General features: G+C 44.3%; 1 protein-coding gene across 2 annotated transcripts in view; it reads left to right on the plus strand.

Annotated features, from left to right (window-relative positions):
- The window catches only part of CDH4 (cadherin 4), a 412,119-nt gene that overhangs the window by 315,758 nt on the left and 79,692 nt on the right, over positions 1 to 16,669 (plus strand). For both annotated transcript variants that reach the window (XM_064729703.1, XM_064729704.1), the window contains 2 exons: positions 1,151 to 1,306; positions 10,064 to 10,208. In XM_064729703.1, the coding sequence (XP_064585773.1) occupies positions 1,151 to 1,306; positions 10,064 to 10,208 (301 nt within the window). The remainder of the gene's footprint in view (positions 1 to 1,150; positions 1,307 to 10,063; positions 10,209 to 16,669) is intronic.

Genomic DNA, 16,669 nt, shown 5'->3' on the forward strand with positions numbered 1-16,669 from the left:
CAGGAGAGGAAGGAATAGCAGAAGGTCACATATGGGAGGAGTGTGCAGCAGCCCACAGCCCCATCTCAATTCCTTTGCCTGACAAGCAAAGCCTCCTCTTCCCTTGGAAAATGACCTTCTCTCCCCAAATCCAGGCAGTTTGGGGGACACAGGCTCCCACTAAGTTCACTCAGGCCCCTCCAAGGGTGCAGCTGCTGTAGCAGAGATGCCAACTTGCATTCAGCTACCAGGGCTCTATCTATTATCTTCCCACTGCCTCATTGTATTCACAGACCTGTTAGGGAAAAATTTATGCACATCGCTTCTTGCAGTGCCAAGACACTTTGTGATGGTGCAGGGGGTGGTAATTTATTTGTACCTTGCACTTTCTTTCGGGAATAGTCATGCTGTTGCAAGAACTTCTTTCAGCATTTGATCAGAAAATTAAATTTGTGTTTAAAGAGATAGTCAGGGTTGCTAGGACAACATATTAACCTCCCTTCTTTTTTTCCTCAGCTCTGTCTCCAAGGTTCATGGAACTCACTGTGCTGTACTCGGCTTGCAGTGTTGTTCTCAAGGTGCAGGAGGGAAGGGCTTTCAGAAACAGTGTCCAAAACATATTTTTCCTCAACAAATAATCACATAAAATGGTAACATCCCACTGGGCATTCCCAGGCTGGCCTTGTCAAGCCAGCAGGGTTGGACAAAGAGGAGCAAACAGCCCTGTTCTTTGAATTTCATGGGAGTATTTGTGTGCACAGTTACCAGGACTGAGAATACAATGGAGGAGCTTGCAGACAGCATTTTCAGAAATGATTAATGGCTGGGAGACTCTGGGTATGGCTGAAAAATTTGGATACTTTCAGGAGATCAGAATTTCAGTAATATGTAAACAGTGGGTTTTGTGCATTTTAGGCTCTTCCACATCTCAGTTGAAAAGTCACAATTTCAGTGATTTCTCATTAATTAAAAAGGAGCAAAACAGCTGAAACTTTGTGGAATGTACTTTTCATGGCTTTTCACCAAATCTTTGGCGTTCAGCTCCCTTGTCAGGACCGACAGTGGTATTACATCTCTGCAGCCTTCGGACCCAGATCTTTTAAAGTTGCTTAAACACCCATGTGGCTTTTGTCCTGAACTGATGGGTTCCTGTCTCTGTTATTTCCTCCAGATCCGCTCGGATAAGGACAAGGAGATCCACATCAGGTACAGCATCACTGGAGTGGGAGCCGACCAGCCGCCCATGGAGGTCTTCAACATCGACCCTGTGTCGGGCAGGATGTACGTGACCCGGCCCATGGACAGGGAGGAGAGAGCTTCCTACCACGTGAGCATCCAACATCCTGACTGCCAGCTGGGCCCACAATTGCTGGGTTCAAGAAGGGGCGTGCTGGATCAGCCCAACCGGTGCAAAGTGCTGGGTGGTGGCAGCTGAACGTGAGCCAGGTGTGCCCAGGTGGCACCTGGGCTGTGTCAGCAGTAGTGAGGCAGCAGGACCAGGGCAGTGATTGTCCCCCCGTGCTGGGCGCTGCTGAGGCCACTCCTCAAACCTGGGCTCAGTTCTGGGCCCCTCACCACATTGAGCATGTCCAGGGAAGGGTGGTGGAGCTGGGGAAGGGTGGAGAGAGTGAGTTTGATGGGGAGCAGCTGAAGGAGCTGGAGGGGGCTCAGCCTGGAGAAAAGGAGGCTCAGGGGAGACCTCATAACTCTGTGACTCCCTGGAAGGAGGCTGTAGCCATGTGGGTTGGTCTCTTCTCCCAAATAAGAAGTGACAGATCAAGAGGAAATGCCTCAAGTTGTGCCAGGAGAAATTTAGATTGGATATCAGGAAAAATTTCTTCACCAAAAGGGCTGTCCAGCCCTGGCACAGGCTGCCCAGGGCAGTAGTGAAGTTACCATCCCTGGAGAGATTCAAAAGCCATGTAAATGTGGCACTTGAGGACATGGTTGAGTGATGGGCTTGGCAGTGCTGTGGGAACAGTTGGACTTGATCTGAGAGGGCTTTTCCAACCTAAACAATTCTGTGATTATATGAAAGTGGAGATAAACTGATGTCTTTTTCAGACACAGAGTCATTTGTTTAAAATGGTGCAACTTCACACTGCTTGTTAAATCCATGCAAATTTATGTGTAGACTGAACCACCCAAAACCATGAGAAGCCAGTCACTACATTAGCATGTCTTGGGAAATTACTCATTTAAGAATCATTACTGCATCTAAACATGCAATAATTGCTATAGTCATTTTTCACTTTAATTCACCAGGAGATGTTCAGGCAGTATGATGGGGGTGTGTCAGATAGGTTTTTAAATACGCAGATAGGCTAATATTAAATATCAGGGAATTAATTAAGATTAATTACACTCAAAAGTGATGGTGCCTCGTGCTATCCTAGTTCATCAAATGCTCTCTACCTGCAGAATGCTCACAGTGTAATTGACTGCTGTGTTTTGATATAAATCCCAGCTCTTATATTGCACAGTGTAATTGCACAGCACATCCAGTCCCACAAATTGCTAAAAGAATAGATTGCCCCTTGCATGATAGCCCTGCAAAATTTCAAGCATTTTCTGCATCAGCTGGAGTGGTTGTGAAAGGCTGTTTCATGGGCTGCTATCAGCCCTAGCCCATCTCCTGGCATGGTAATGGCCCTTCCCAGGGAGGCTGTAATGCCAGCAGAGCGCACGGGTCACTGGCAGTGACACCGCGTCCCGAACGGCGCCGTCGGAGATGCACATTCTGTCAGCTTTATCAGGTATCCAGTTAACCATGTTGACACAGCTTCTGGGCTGGGGTGGAGAGATAAAGAAAATAGATTACCTCTTTAGTTGGGTGGAAAAAGAGATTTCCCCTGGGTAAAAGGAGATCTGAAGAAAAATTATTTTATACTCTGTGAACAAGAACAATTATTTTGTTTGTTGTGCCTAGGAAAATATGAAGAGAGGTTGTTTTGGAGAAGAAATATTTGAGATAAAGTGTGTGTCGTCTCAGCGCTGTTGATATTGTTTCAGCAGTGCCAGGTTATTATAACAGTCTAGTCAATAATAAAAAAGTTAAGACTTTTGATGGAGCCGCTGTGATGTCTGCGATCAGACACTCGCAGTCAAAAACATGAGATGAAACAAATTTTGTCCTCCATCCTAAAAAACCCTGTGCCCCTTAAAGATGAACTGAACCTACCAGTCACAGTGAATTCAGCAAATTGAATTCTTGCCTTGTCAAAGGTGATGGGATGAATCTGCCTTGTACATAACACAGGATTTCCAGCCTTTGCTGTTCCTCACAGAAACCTTGAACTAGTGGCATCCATATGTAAATAAGCATATTCATACTCTGAAGGTTACAGGAAGATGTATTTTATAGAGAGAATAAGTATGTTATGAGACCTTATAGACAGGAATACTGAATGATAGAAAAATCTTTGTTAGGAGAATAGTAGAAGGTGATGAAGAATATTTTAAGCTGTGTCTGTAAATGACCTTTAGATCCTTCAGCCTCCGTAGCAATGGATTGATGATTTCTTGAACCATCAGAAATCAGTTTTTCATTTATTAACCCTTTGCAAAGCCTTTAGAAATACACCATGCACACAGTAATGACCCAAACACTGGAGAAGAAACTTACAGTAGGAATGATCAGTGCTGGAAATGAGAAAAAATTTGGCCCATTTCCAGAAAGAAAATCAAAGTTTTGGCTAGTGGAGAGTTGAAGAAGTCAATGAATTTATGCCACTTCATAGAGCCCAGTCTCTAACTGATAGGAAAGGCAACATGGAGCCAGGTTTGAACTGAGTGCTGGAAGAGCAGTGACTGAGGTGTCAGCTTTGATGTGAACTGGAGTGTTTGGCCACCTTTAAACTTGTTTAAGATCTGCTGTGGTTTCCTTTAGTTTGAATTAGTAGCTCTGCTCTTGAGTGAGAATGTCAGTGGAGCTGCAAGGCAGCACTGGTCCCTCTGACCCAGCAGGACATGGAGTTCTGTGTCTTTTCTATGCAGCCTTGTGCTCCAGCTGAAGGTGGCTGCATTTACACAGCTCCAGGTTTTCTGCAGCCCCAAAAAAACCCGAATCTTTTCAGCATCTCTGTCACTCTCGAGTGTTGTCCTTGCTGCTTTTGTTCCCAGGTAATCTAAAAACTAATTATAAAAGAAAGAACAATAATTTGCAAGTCTTTGTAAGGCTACATATCAAGAGTTCTGTTTCATTAACTCCCACATTTTCAACACATATTTTCTTATGCATAATTATCTGTATTGCTCCAGGACTACCATTTTTAAAATACTAGTGTTTTAACACTCCCTGCATTCAGCAAGCCATTTGTCTGATGAAACCTGCCTCGTTCCCTAAGGTGAAACAGATTTTTTTCTAATTAGATCAGGAGTTCTGCAGCAGAACTTCCCCTGTTTTTGTGATCATTCTTGAACTTTTAGGGAGGATCATTCCGAGTTGAGGTATGCAGAGATGTATGTGCATCTGGGACTCAGAGCCCCTGCCCAGGTGCTCTGTGCTGGTGATAGCAAGTTCAGCTGTATTTTGGCCTCATCTGTTTGTGCCTGCACTCCAAACCAGAGCACAAACTCCCCAGGGACCTCACAGGCATCCCAGACACAGAGAAAATACGAGCAGAGAAAAGTAAAAAGGGCTCTGCAGCCACTAAACCAACCCCACAATGTGCACAGGTGGCATTGAGTGATGCCCTGGGAGCCACCCTGGTGTCATTAGTGCCATGGGACACACAGCCAAGGGACAGACAGCTGTGGGACACAGTCAAGGGACACACAGCCATGGGATATGCATCTGTGGGACACACAGCAAGGACACACATCTATGGGACACAGCCATGGAACACACAGCAAGGGACAGACAGCCATAGGACACACAGCAAGGGACACACAGCATGGACACAGAGCAAGGGACACACAGCCATAGGACACACAGCAAGGGACACACAGTCATGGGACACACATCTGTGGGACACACATCTGTAGGACACACAGCCATGGGACACACATCTATGGGACAGGAATTCATGGGACACACAACAAGGGACAGACAGCATGGGACACACATCTGTAGGACACACAGCCATGGGACACACAGCCATGGAACACACAGCCAGAGACACACAGCAAGGGACACACACCCATGGGACACACAACAAGGGACAGACAGCCATGGGACACACAGCCATAGGACACAAAACAAGGACACACAGCAAGGGACACACAGCCATAGGACACAAAACAAGGACACACAGCAAGGGACACACAGCAAAGAACACACATCCATATGACACACATCCATGGGATACATATCCATGGGGCACATCCCCACATTTCTCAGCCCTCTCACTGGGGCAGGTTTGTGTGTGTGCTGCATCCCCCCTTGCAGTCAGCCCCTGGAATGTTCCCTGCATGCCAAGGAAGGTGCAGCAGGTAGTGATATTTAATATGCATGAGTTCTCCTGGCCTCATTTAGCTGCGCTCCCCAGGTCCCCTTGGTGCTGCTGACAGAATTAGTGGCTCTGAATGTCTTTTCTGATCCAGACACCAGCTTCGTATTAAGCTGCAGTTAGGCCTGGCAAGTACAAGGGATAGAAAATTGGTAGCTTAGTTTTCCAAGACGTTTTTCAAGCTCTGTTTTCAAAAGACATCAGCATAAACATGTCAGTAAGTAATCATTGCTTATGATACTCAAGTAATATGCATTACAGGGAAACTTTGAAGGAAGTCCTAATCCAGTTCCAGACACATGTATGCACTGTCAGCTTCAGGCTGGTGAAATACTCCCTCAGAAATGGCTGGAGCAGAACAGGTGGGGTATAGACTGACAGAGAGTTGTTTTAAATGCAAAGGAACAAAACAATTTTACTACAAATGAAGGGATAATTCCAGTATTTTGAGCCATGTTGAATAATGCCAGCCGTTTGAGTCACAATGCTCTAAATTGAACTTTTAATCACAATTAAGAGCACACAAATTAGGCATGACATTGTATGCTTATTGCTTAGAGGCTCTGTCACTGATTGATAATGTATATTTGTATTAGTAGTATTAGTGCCTAAGTAATATTCATATTTAACACAATTCACTGTGTTGACTTTGACTAACTACCTTCAGATACCACCAGCCTCCAGTGTAATCAATAATCATGATACCAAATCATTTGTATGCCAACAGCTACATTTACACTGGAAACTGTCAGTAGGAAAACCTCAGAGACCTGTGCTAGCTGCTGCTGAATATGATAGCAATAATTGTCACACTTTTAAACAATATTTGTTAAAGAATATCGAGCCAGCTCCTTGGCTGGTGCAGCAGATGATGCATCAGCTAGAGATTAGTTGGCTACGTGTATTAATTTTTCAGAATCCTTTGCAAGGTATTTAATTTGATTTTATTCCTTCTTCACTCCTGTCATGTTCTTCCTCTTGGGGAAAATGTAAATATTTCAAACTAACTTTATAAATGTTTCTTAACTGTCTCTTCAGGCACCCACCAGCTCCCATTTGAGTACTTGTGCATGCCCTAGGTCTGGCATGTGTCCTGTGGCCCAGGTGATGCTCACAAAAATGAGCCCCATCTCAGCCATTGAGGAATGGCTCCAGAACAAAGTGTTTGTCCAGCTTGAGGATGCCTCATGAATACCAAAAGAAGGACAAAAGAATGCAGGAGAAGATGAATTAAGGAAGGGAAATGTAGTGTAGATCAGCCTTGGAGATCCAGCCAGTTTCCCATACACTGATTGACCCTCTGGAGTCCCTCCTCCCTTGGCTCTCTCTGCTGAGGATGGTCCCTAGTGAGGAACTGTCTCCTAACAAGGAATGGTTTTTAGCAGGAAGAGCTCCCATTGAGTTGAAATTGAACCCTGTGGCTCAGGACTCCCTTCTCCCTTTGCCACAGCTGGCACTGACCACAGGCAAGCCACATGTTGTGGGAGATAGGGAGGCACTGGCACATGAGAGTTGTTCAGAGAGAACAGGCAGAGAAAATGAATGCAAAAAAAGCACAAAAGGAAAGAAATGTTCACTGAAGCCAGGCCAAAAAAAGGAGCAGGAGAGAGGGTGCCATGTTCCTGGCACTGCAGATGCTGAGCCAGGACACCAGTGGCCACAGCAGTGACCACAGCAGTGTGCCCAGCACTGCCTGCCTCCCATGGCTTGTCCCAGTGCTGGTGCTGGGCTCAGGACACTTGAGCATGGCACCACAGGTTTGATGAGATCCCTGCAGTCTTGCTTATTGAATTTTTTTTGCCTGGAGTGCAGGCAGTAATGCGCTGATGGGTACGTGTGCTCGGTGAGTGCAACAAGCAGATAGATGTGCATTGCTGAGAAATCCCTTACTCCTGGAGATTTCAAACAAAAGCTATCGAATGTAATTAAAAATTTGCAGGGGGAGAGTCAGATCTGAGGGGGGAGATACCAGCTTTGCTCTCTGCTTTATCTCTGAATGGAACCATTTCCGCTGCTGGAAATGCTGTAACAGAGAGCCCAGTGCTGCCTCAGTTTGAAGATAATAACTTTAATTTTAGCTCTGAATTACTTTTTTTCAAAGACAGTCTGACCTCTGACTGTAAAGTTATTGAATTGCTACATCTGACATGATGAAGGATAGCTCAACAGGTGGGAGCCAAAGCAGTTCCTATGTAGGAAAGAAATGCAGATATTAAGAGCATTGCAAGTCATGAAACACAAATGGTACACCCTGTATTGAAAGCAAAACTGGACTTCTTCAGGCTTTAAAGAAAACGTGCTGCTTAATTTCCTTTGAAAAAAAAGAAAGTGTTTTTCCCCCAGCTCATTTCATGTGGTAGTTTGTTCTCTTTGCTTGATTACATGTTAATCCAGCCCATCCTAATGGTGTGCAGCTCCTTTTGTTAAGCTCTGGACTTCTGAGCACCATACATGAAGGGGAAAGTTGCATCAATCACCAGCACAGCGAGAGTGAAAGACAGGAAGCAGGGCTAATGCAATTAGCACATTTATTTGTCATGCATCAGAGGAGCTGGAGACCTCCCTGTAAAGTCAGCTTGACTCCCAGCAGCAGCCTGGTGGTGTGGGGAACTGCTGGGAGGGAGCAGAGGCCTCCATCCTGCTGGAGGGCAGAGCTGGGGTGTCCCTGTCCTTCAGCCCCATCTCCCAGCCAGCCCTGGCGCGAACAGAGGAGCTGTGGCTGCCCCATCCCTGCAGGTGTTCAAGCACGGTGGGGATGGAGCTTGGAGCACTCTGGTCCAGTGGAAGGTTCCCTGCCTTTGTCAGAGGGCTGGAACTAGTTGAGCTTAAAGGTCTTTCCAGCCCAGCCCATTGTGTGACTCTGTTAAGCTGATGTCCTCTGAAGCCTTGGTTCCCTCTTGGGTTTTCTGTGGTTGAAAGGGCTCTCAAGGTATTAGAGTCTTTTTGTCCAAGCCCCACCACCAAAGAAGAAGTTGAGATTCCTCGGCTCTGCTTTTCAAAGTTGTTTCTTTTTCCTTATCTATAACAATCTTTCTCTGACCTGTTGAGATCTGTCCAGAAGGTCAGGTTGTGGCACAATGACCACCCTTGGGGTGGTGTTAGCTTTTTATACTAAGAACTACATGTACTTTATCTACAATAATTTTCCAATACCTATCACCTATGTTAGACAGTCTGTCTCTACTCTAAACCAATCCAGAAGTGTCACCACCACAGCAGAAGATGGAGGACAAGAAGAAGAAGAAGAAGAAGAAGAAGAAGATGAAGATGAAGATGAAGATGAAGAAGAAGAAGAAGAAGATGAAGAAGAAGAAGAAGAAGAAGAATTCTACTGTTTCACCCTGTGACAAATTAGCTATCATTCTACTCAAACTCTTGTGTAAATCTTCACACAAAGTCAGTAATTTTTTCCATGGGTGAAAATCAAAGGCACAGGTGTTTTTGACTCTGTGCCAAGGTCTGTGAGCCCCTCACCAGGGTCTCGAGTCCTCCAGGGCAGTCAGAGGAATGTCCTGGGTTCTGACATTTCCCCAGCCCACCAGCCCTGTGGGATGTGACACCGTCCCGAGTGCCATCCCCTGTTCTCGTGGCAGGGTGGGGGTTCAGCAGTGCTCACAGGGGCTGAGATGAAGAGGGATGGTGGCCAAAATCTGCAGAGCCTCCCCAGGTCCAGCCAGGTCGGAGCTGTGCAGCCCTTCCCTCACTGTCAGAGCTCTCCCGACACCATTCAGCCACACACCATTTACAGTAGCCATCTGTTCCCTCTAATGAGAAACCTCTCCATTTTTTTCACCTGGTTACTGATTGTTCCAGACTATTGTGATTGCTTCGTTTTATTAATTACTCATTTTGACATGCTGTATCTGTCTCTTTTGTTCAGAAAACAGATGCTCTTGTTTCTGGGCATTATTACTGATGGTTATTGCTAATAAGATAAAGCTGCAGTTCCAGTTTAACTGAGGGCTTAACACTGTGGCTCTGGTTATTGAAATGCCTCAGCACTGGGTATTTTATTGAAGCCTGAAGAAATTGCATTCTTAGTGCCATGGGGATTCCCGTTATTTGAAGGAAAGGGACTTTTGAAATGTCTTTTGGTGTACAGAGCAATGGGGTCGGTAGCTGTTGCTGTTCCTGGAGACCATGATTAAACAAAGAATAAACATCACTAAGATCATGCTGAAATCTCTTCACTTACTAATCCCCAGTATTATGGGTGTGAAATGCTGCAGGTTCCCATAAGAAACTTCTCACTCAAAATCATTTCCTCACTTTATTTGGAACTAAGCAAAATTTGCTTTTCAGATTGTCAGACGAGGTTCAATATGTCTTAAAAATTAAAATAGAGTGGTCTGTGAGCTGTGAAGGAGATAAGATAGCATCACTACACCAGAGTTGAAGTGTTTCCACTGACAATCACTGTTTCAAAATATTATTTCAATATTGTATTAAGCTCTGAAAAACTGTGAGTCGAGTGTAGATGGAAACCATGTCAGTGCTTTCTGCTGGAATTAGATACTGGCTCCATTCAATTTTGAGGAAGTATTTACGACATAAAGTCAATCCTTGCAAAACAGCCTCTCATTCTGCAACAAATGCAGTTGCTGATACTGTGCTTTCATTGTGCTCATTCCCAGCTCCGGGCTCATGCAGTGGACATGAATGGAAACAAGGTGGAGAATCCCATTGACCTTTACATCTATGTGATTGATATGAATGACAACAGACCGGAGTTCATCAACCAAGTCTATAATGGATCTGTTGATGAAGGCTCTAAACCAGGTACAGTTGAAAAAAAAATCTCAAATTTTCACAGATTTTTGGGTATTCATGTGGTGTGGTGCTTGGGCTCTGCTGGGATCTCGGGGGATGAGGGAGAGGTTTGCTCTTGCTGGCTGTTGGTGGAAGACTGATGGAGGTGAGAACAATCCCATTGTGTATCTTTTTCTGCATGAAGAGAAAGTGCAGACTTAGGATGGAGGGAACCTGGTGGTCCCTTCCAGGCTGTGGAATTTGTAAAAGCAGTTTTGTAATGCTCTGTAGCACCATTCTCAAACACTCACTGCACACGTACAGGGCTGTTATTCTAATTACAGAGCACTGAAAGCCAGCCTGGCAGTGGCCTTTCCCTGACCCTGTGTCTCAAATGCTCAATATCCTCCTCCTTGATATTTAATTCAGTCATTTGCCAACTCAATATCTGGCATCCAGTCAGACTCCAAAGAAGGCTCTGTCTCAAGAAAACACTTTTTTACATGGGACCTGATGGAAACCTGCAGAAGTGGGAATATTGACATTGAAATTGCAGGCTCATCCTCTGTCTCCACAGACTATTCTAACAGAGGGTAAAAATGGGGGAAAACCTGAAGTTGAATTACAGGAAATTTATGGGTGAAAAATCAGTGAGGGTGTAAGCTGTATGGGAAAAACTGATGATTTTTACATGAGCACATTTATATGCTTGGAAGAAACAGAGCTGTAAAGGTCTTTAATGTTCTATTTCCAACTGCACTGTTGATTTGTTATTTAAGTGTAACCCTGCAGTTCCCAATATGGGAGCAGCGTTGGTTTAGCTCATTGCTGAGCATAACTAAAATTACTGTATCCACTCTTTGTTCTTTGTCACCTGTACAATTGGAAGCCTCCTGAAATCAGAGGGAGTTTTTTTTTCCTGGCTTCTCTCCTTGGTTGTTTGCCAGCTGAGGGGTTAAATACCCCGTGACTTTGGTTTGTGTCAGCAAACATTTATCACAGCGGCTCTGCTGCCGGAGGTGTGACAGGGAAGTCTCCGGTGGGCACTGCTTTTAACAAGGTGATTCACAGCCCTGATTGATTGTCTTCCAGCACTGAGAGGGACGGGCACGTGGTGGGGACAGAACGTGACATTATTGCTGAGCAAAGAGTAGGTACAGCTCCCCTTCTGATTCCTTTGGGTGGTGATGTCCCAGCTTCAAAGTCCTGGTCCTGCTTGGTGAGAAGTCCCTGAGCTGACAGCTCTGATGGCATCTTCCCAGAGAATTTTTCCAGCTTTCATTTGAAGGCCACTCTGGGGCATATAAAGGTTTGAAGATTGATACAACATTTCCATAGCAAATCAAATTTCTTACATCTTATTCGAGGACAGATCAATATTCAAAGTGTTCCCAAATGTTTTAACTAGCTCTGTTCATCTGTCAGAGAAGCAGTAAATTGCATCCTCTTCTTGTCTGAAATCCAGATAAGCCTTTGAGCTATTAAATAGAACAGGATAATTTGCCTACAAAATACTTGTGCCTCTGCTTCTAGCAGTGTTTTTTGGTATTCTCTGTCCCAGGCTGGAGTGCTTGCCTTTAAGGCAGGAAGGTAGAAAGCAATCTGTTTTTATTCAAAAGCAATTACATTTGTCTTTGATGTATTTGTCAGGGGTTTTTTCCCTCTCTCTCCTGTTTAATCGGTATTCTTTTAAAGGTTTATATTAGTATTGAATTTCTCTTCCTTGCTTTTGTTGAGCCTCCTAGGAATTTGGGTATTGGAGGCCCTCATTCTGTGTGCTTGGCAAGAAACATGATCTTGTGCCTTTGAGAAAGTGATAGAGAGGTCATGGAGTTAAAGGGAATATCTGCAAGCTCCTCTTTTTCCTCAAAATTATGTGTCCCTCTTTTGTGCAGAGACAAGTGTAGACAATGTATTTAGCTAAGGGAAGATCTTGCAAATATTTAGAAACTTTTTATTAGTTGAAGATGCCTCAGAATATTGTAACAACTAAGGAGGTACCACACCAGCCTTTGCAAGAGAAGAAATACGTTACCAGAATTTGTGATTATTTCTGGCAGCGGTTGAGAAATGAAAGACACTGCATATTCTTTGAGGTAACAGCAAAATTTGTTCAGTACTGATTCAACAGTAAGTTAGAGATGTATATGCATCTATAAAAATATATCTGCATATGTGTGAATATCCATGCTTCAAGCAAACCAAAAAATCTTGTTATATGTTACAGGAGTTCAGCATTCATTTTCCTCTGCTCAGTGCTGCTGAACTATGCCTGAGGACTGAAAATGCTTCCCTGGATATCCTGTGCAATTGTTATTTCTCACATCTTCCATATGCCCATTTATAATGGCTGTGATTAAAAATGCAGGATTACTTGATTACGACAGTATCTGCAATGTTCTTAATTTTGCACACCTCTGATGAGAGATATCAGAGTATCCCAAATAAATGCTGGCTCTGAGGGCAGCTAGAATGAGCAGCCAGTGGCTGTTTGAAGTCAGTCGGAATTTTGCCCAGATTTAATAAGAAAAAAGCCCAGATAAAAAAGGCTATATGGAGCTTGAGCTCTACCCATGGAAATTTTGCAGAGCAAGATCATCACAAATGTGCTGTTGAGCAGAGGCTGAGCAGGGCACAGTGATCTTGAGCTGCAGGGAGAGCCCTGGTAAGGCTCCAGTGGGATCAATAGAGCAGATTCTGTGTCAGTGAGCAGGAAAGGGCCCTGAGGAGCTGTCCAGCACTCCCAGGGTCCGGGATGGAGCAGAGGCAGGGCTGTGTGTGCCCAGCAGGGCTGTGTGTGCCCAGCAGGGCTGTCCCTCCGCAGGATGCTGGTCCCTGCTTGGGGCCGGGCTGTGCTGACCTGGAACAGAGTGTGTGGCCTCATCCCCGAGCCTGGCAGGGATGGAGGGTGGCCAAGTGAGATGTGACCTACTGACTAAACAGTGAACAAGCCAAAAGAGGGTGGAGTGAAGCAAGGAAAGGGAATGCAGAAGGAGGAGTGCTCCAGCCTGCAGCTCGGTGTGACACTGCTGGGCACTCAGCCTCCCGCAGGAGCAAGTTTGCTGTAGCCTGGAATACAGATACACAAAATTGTCCAAGAACTGGAAGAATTGGCAGTGATGTGAAGAGACTCATTAGACAGTCTGATGGGGTTTAAGTGAAGGGGCTTCCCAGCCTGCAGAGCACTCAGCCTGGGTTCCCCAGGAGCTTGCTCTCTGCAAGTCACCTTGAAGCAACCCTTGACAGGAATAGAAGAGAAATCATCAAGTATTATTAATTATAATAGGTTGTTGTTGCTGGCTAAGATTATAATAACTTAATTGAAATAGTGTCTTGAGCCACAGCATAGTGTTCCTGAAATCAGGAGCTCACTCTTGGTGAAGTTCTCTGTAGTGAGAACTGGCCCCTGGACACCCTCAGATGTGCTGGCTCTTAAACTGAATTACATCTCTTTGCTTTTCTGATGCTCTCTGGAAGAACAGTTTAATGCATTTCTAGCTTATCTAGCCTCAGGTCAAGTGGCTGGGCAATTTAAAATGTGTAAAAGCAGGCCCTTCCAAAAATGCAGAACAGGAGTAGTGATGCAGGATTTCCTTTTCCACAGGACCATCTTTCTTCCTCCCTCTCCCCCTGCACGCGTTGTTTTGATTTGACGCCACTGTTTCAAAGTGTATCTTAAAAGACCGTATTTTACTCATGTTGAATAATGTTCTAGCTCTTTGAACTTTGCCTCTGTGTGAAGAACACACAGCCAAGTTTTAAAAATGCAGCTGCAAGCTGGGGCTGAAATTCCCCTGCTCCCTCTGGCAGCCTTAATCAGCAGAGCTCTCCTGGAGCAGCGCTGACACAGCGGGATGGGTGCAGGGCTGGGCTGCCCAGCACTGCCTGCCCTGCAGGGATTCTGCTGCCTTTTCCATGCCCACACCTCCCAGCTGCATCACAGCAGCTCCTTAAAGCAGGAAGGATCTGGGGTTTGCAGTGGGATATTCCCCTCTGTGAGCCCAAGCCCCTAGACTTGTACTGCTGGCTGTGCAGGATGCCAGCAGTGTCCTTGGGGAGGGCTCTTTCTGGAGAAACTCTTAGAGTTTTAAAATACTTAATAAGATGGCATGAAAATGCTTAAATATGAAGGAAGAAAGGGAATTAAATCACAAAACAGTAGTGGGGTGGAGAAGGAAGTCAGTTGAATAAGCTTCTCTGCAGAAGCTTAGTTTCGCCATAACCACAGCAGACCCTTCCTCGTGGAAGGATGTGGATGTCTCACTTAACTGAAGTGTTCAGTTCTGAAAAGGTCAATGTGAAATGCTCTGCAGCGACTTGAGTGCTTTGCTCTGGGTTGTATCTATTTTGTTCTAACAGAAAGATTGTCAAAAATTAACTCATCTCTCCAAAACAATTTGTTCCTGTCAGACTGGCCTTTTCCATTCCCATTTATCCTTTCCACTTCACTAACTCTCTGGATGCATCTTGGTCCCTTTCAAGTCAATAGCACAAGTCCAAGTGACTTCTTTTAAACTCTATCCAGCCCCTTCATTCTCCTGGATCTGTGTTTTCTCCTACCACCCTTCTTAGGAGTGATGTAAAAGAGTTCTGAGTATAGACAGTCCTCCAAAATAAAGGAATATTAGTATTTCTTACATGAGAAATGTTGTAATTTAAAATTTCTCTTTCTCCTCCTGAGTCCATGGAACTCTGGTAGAATAATTGTTGATAACATGCCACGTGAAAAATGAAATAGCTGGGAGCCAAATCTATATGTGGCAAATCGAGTTAAAGAAATCTCATAAAAAATAAACAGTATATAAAAAACCCAAGGATTTTAAAAGCTGATTATTCTACTAGTGTCCCAGTTTGTTTATTTTATTTCTATGCCAGCAGAGATTCCCTCAGAGATTAACACCATGGACTAATGCACAGATGGGGCCAGAAACTCGAAAGTCATCTGAATATTAAGAATTTAAATCTTTAGCCTCAGTGATTTGAACAGAAAGCCAATTATGAGGCTGAATTAGTTTTCAAATTAAACTGCAATTTAAAGCATGTGAAATTAATCTTTTAAGGCATATAGTTGCATTTGTATATATATTCATGGGGAGAATTTGGATTCTGCAGTTGTGTCTGGTTCCTCTTTTCCAGCCTGGCAGTGCAGTTCATGAGGAGATGCCTGGTGTGCCTGGGTGTTTGTTCAGTGGAGGAACAGAGCAGGTGTAGCTGGCTGGCAGGGCCTGAAATCTGAAGAGATGATGTTTAATTTTAAAAAATTAATAGGACACACAGTGAATCCTTCTTCCTGCCACTGCAACCCATTCCAAAAATGCCATAGCACTGCTCACAGTCAAAACATTCAATATGTTTCTTCCAGCTTGGAGGTAAGTTAATTTTAGAACTCTTCTTTAGGAAGGTCCCAGTTCAAGACAGCACCTGAGCAGATTCATGGATGGGGCTGCCACACATTCTGGTTTGTAGTACTAGAAACTTAAAATAATGCAAATGCTGAATGTTCCAGAGAGATCATGCACAGGTAAAATATTCCAGAGGGTCAGAGTAGGACTCAGTGGATTCTTCCATTCATCCCAGAGGTATTCACAGGTTGGGTGCATTACTTCTGGATCCATCTCAAGCTTGAATATATTCCCCTATGGCAGTGCCATCTTCTGCACCCAGGGCAGGTGTTGCTCTTATCCTTGCACTTTATATGCTATTAAAAATGGCTTTGTCCAACCTGATTCTTATTCTCTCACACATTATACACAGACTTAGGATACACAATATTCTTTTTCAAGTTCTTTTGCTCAGCCAAGCACAATTTTAAGGTAAGAAATTGTTTTTCTGCAGACTCATGTGGTAGTTCTTTCCATTTTCTTTCAAGGTGAGTGGTTATGAAATCTGTGCTCTTAATTTCCTTTTCAGAAGCATCCAGTCCCAAGAGCAAGGAAGTGAATTATAGGTCTGTAAGTGAGAAAAAATGCAAATCCCAAGACTGGTGGGTTTTCCCTCAAAAAAAAAAAAGAAAAAAAAAAAAAGAAGGCCATGTTGATGTAAAGGAAAGAATGTGGAAATCATGGTCTGACACCAATGTAGGAGGGAGTTACAGCTGAACACTGTAATAGCCTACACTCTGCCTCCTTTTCACCAGCAGTTACAAATAGAATACTATGATTTATATAATAACATTTATATTATATTACGCCACTTTTTATTGTATTGTATTCTAGTGTCAAAATTCAGGAATTGGATTGCAGCCTTGCAGAGGATGTGTTCAGTGTCAGGTTGTGTGCAGCTGGGGCTGCCTGATTTCTGATTTCTGGAGTCACACATGCCTTCAGTGCAGCATCAGACCTGGGTGTTCAGCACAGTTCCATGGGGATGTTCAGGATCTCTTGTCCTCAGTAGCCATGCTTTCCTCCTTCTTTAAATTCGCCCTGGAAATCGAGTGGATGTATGTGCAGGAGCTCAGCCAAGCTGAACCTGGTGGGTTTATGCAGCTGGAT

This window comes from Zonotrichia leucophrys, chromosome 20 (genome assembly GCF_028769735.1).
Source record: "Zonotrichia leucophrys gambelii isolate GWCS_2022_RI chromosome 20, RI_Zleu_2.0, whole genome shotgun sequence".
Taxonomy (NCBI): Eukaryota; Metazoa; Chordata; class Aves; order Passeriformes; family Passerellidae; genus Zonotrichia; species Zonotrichia leucophrys.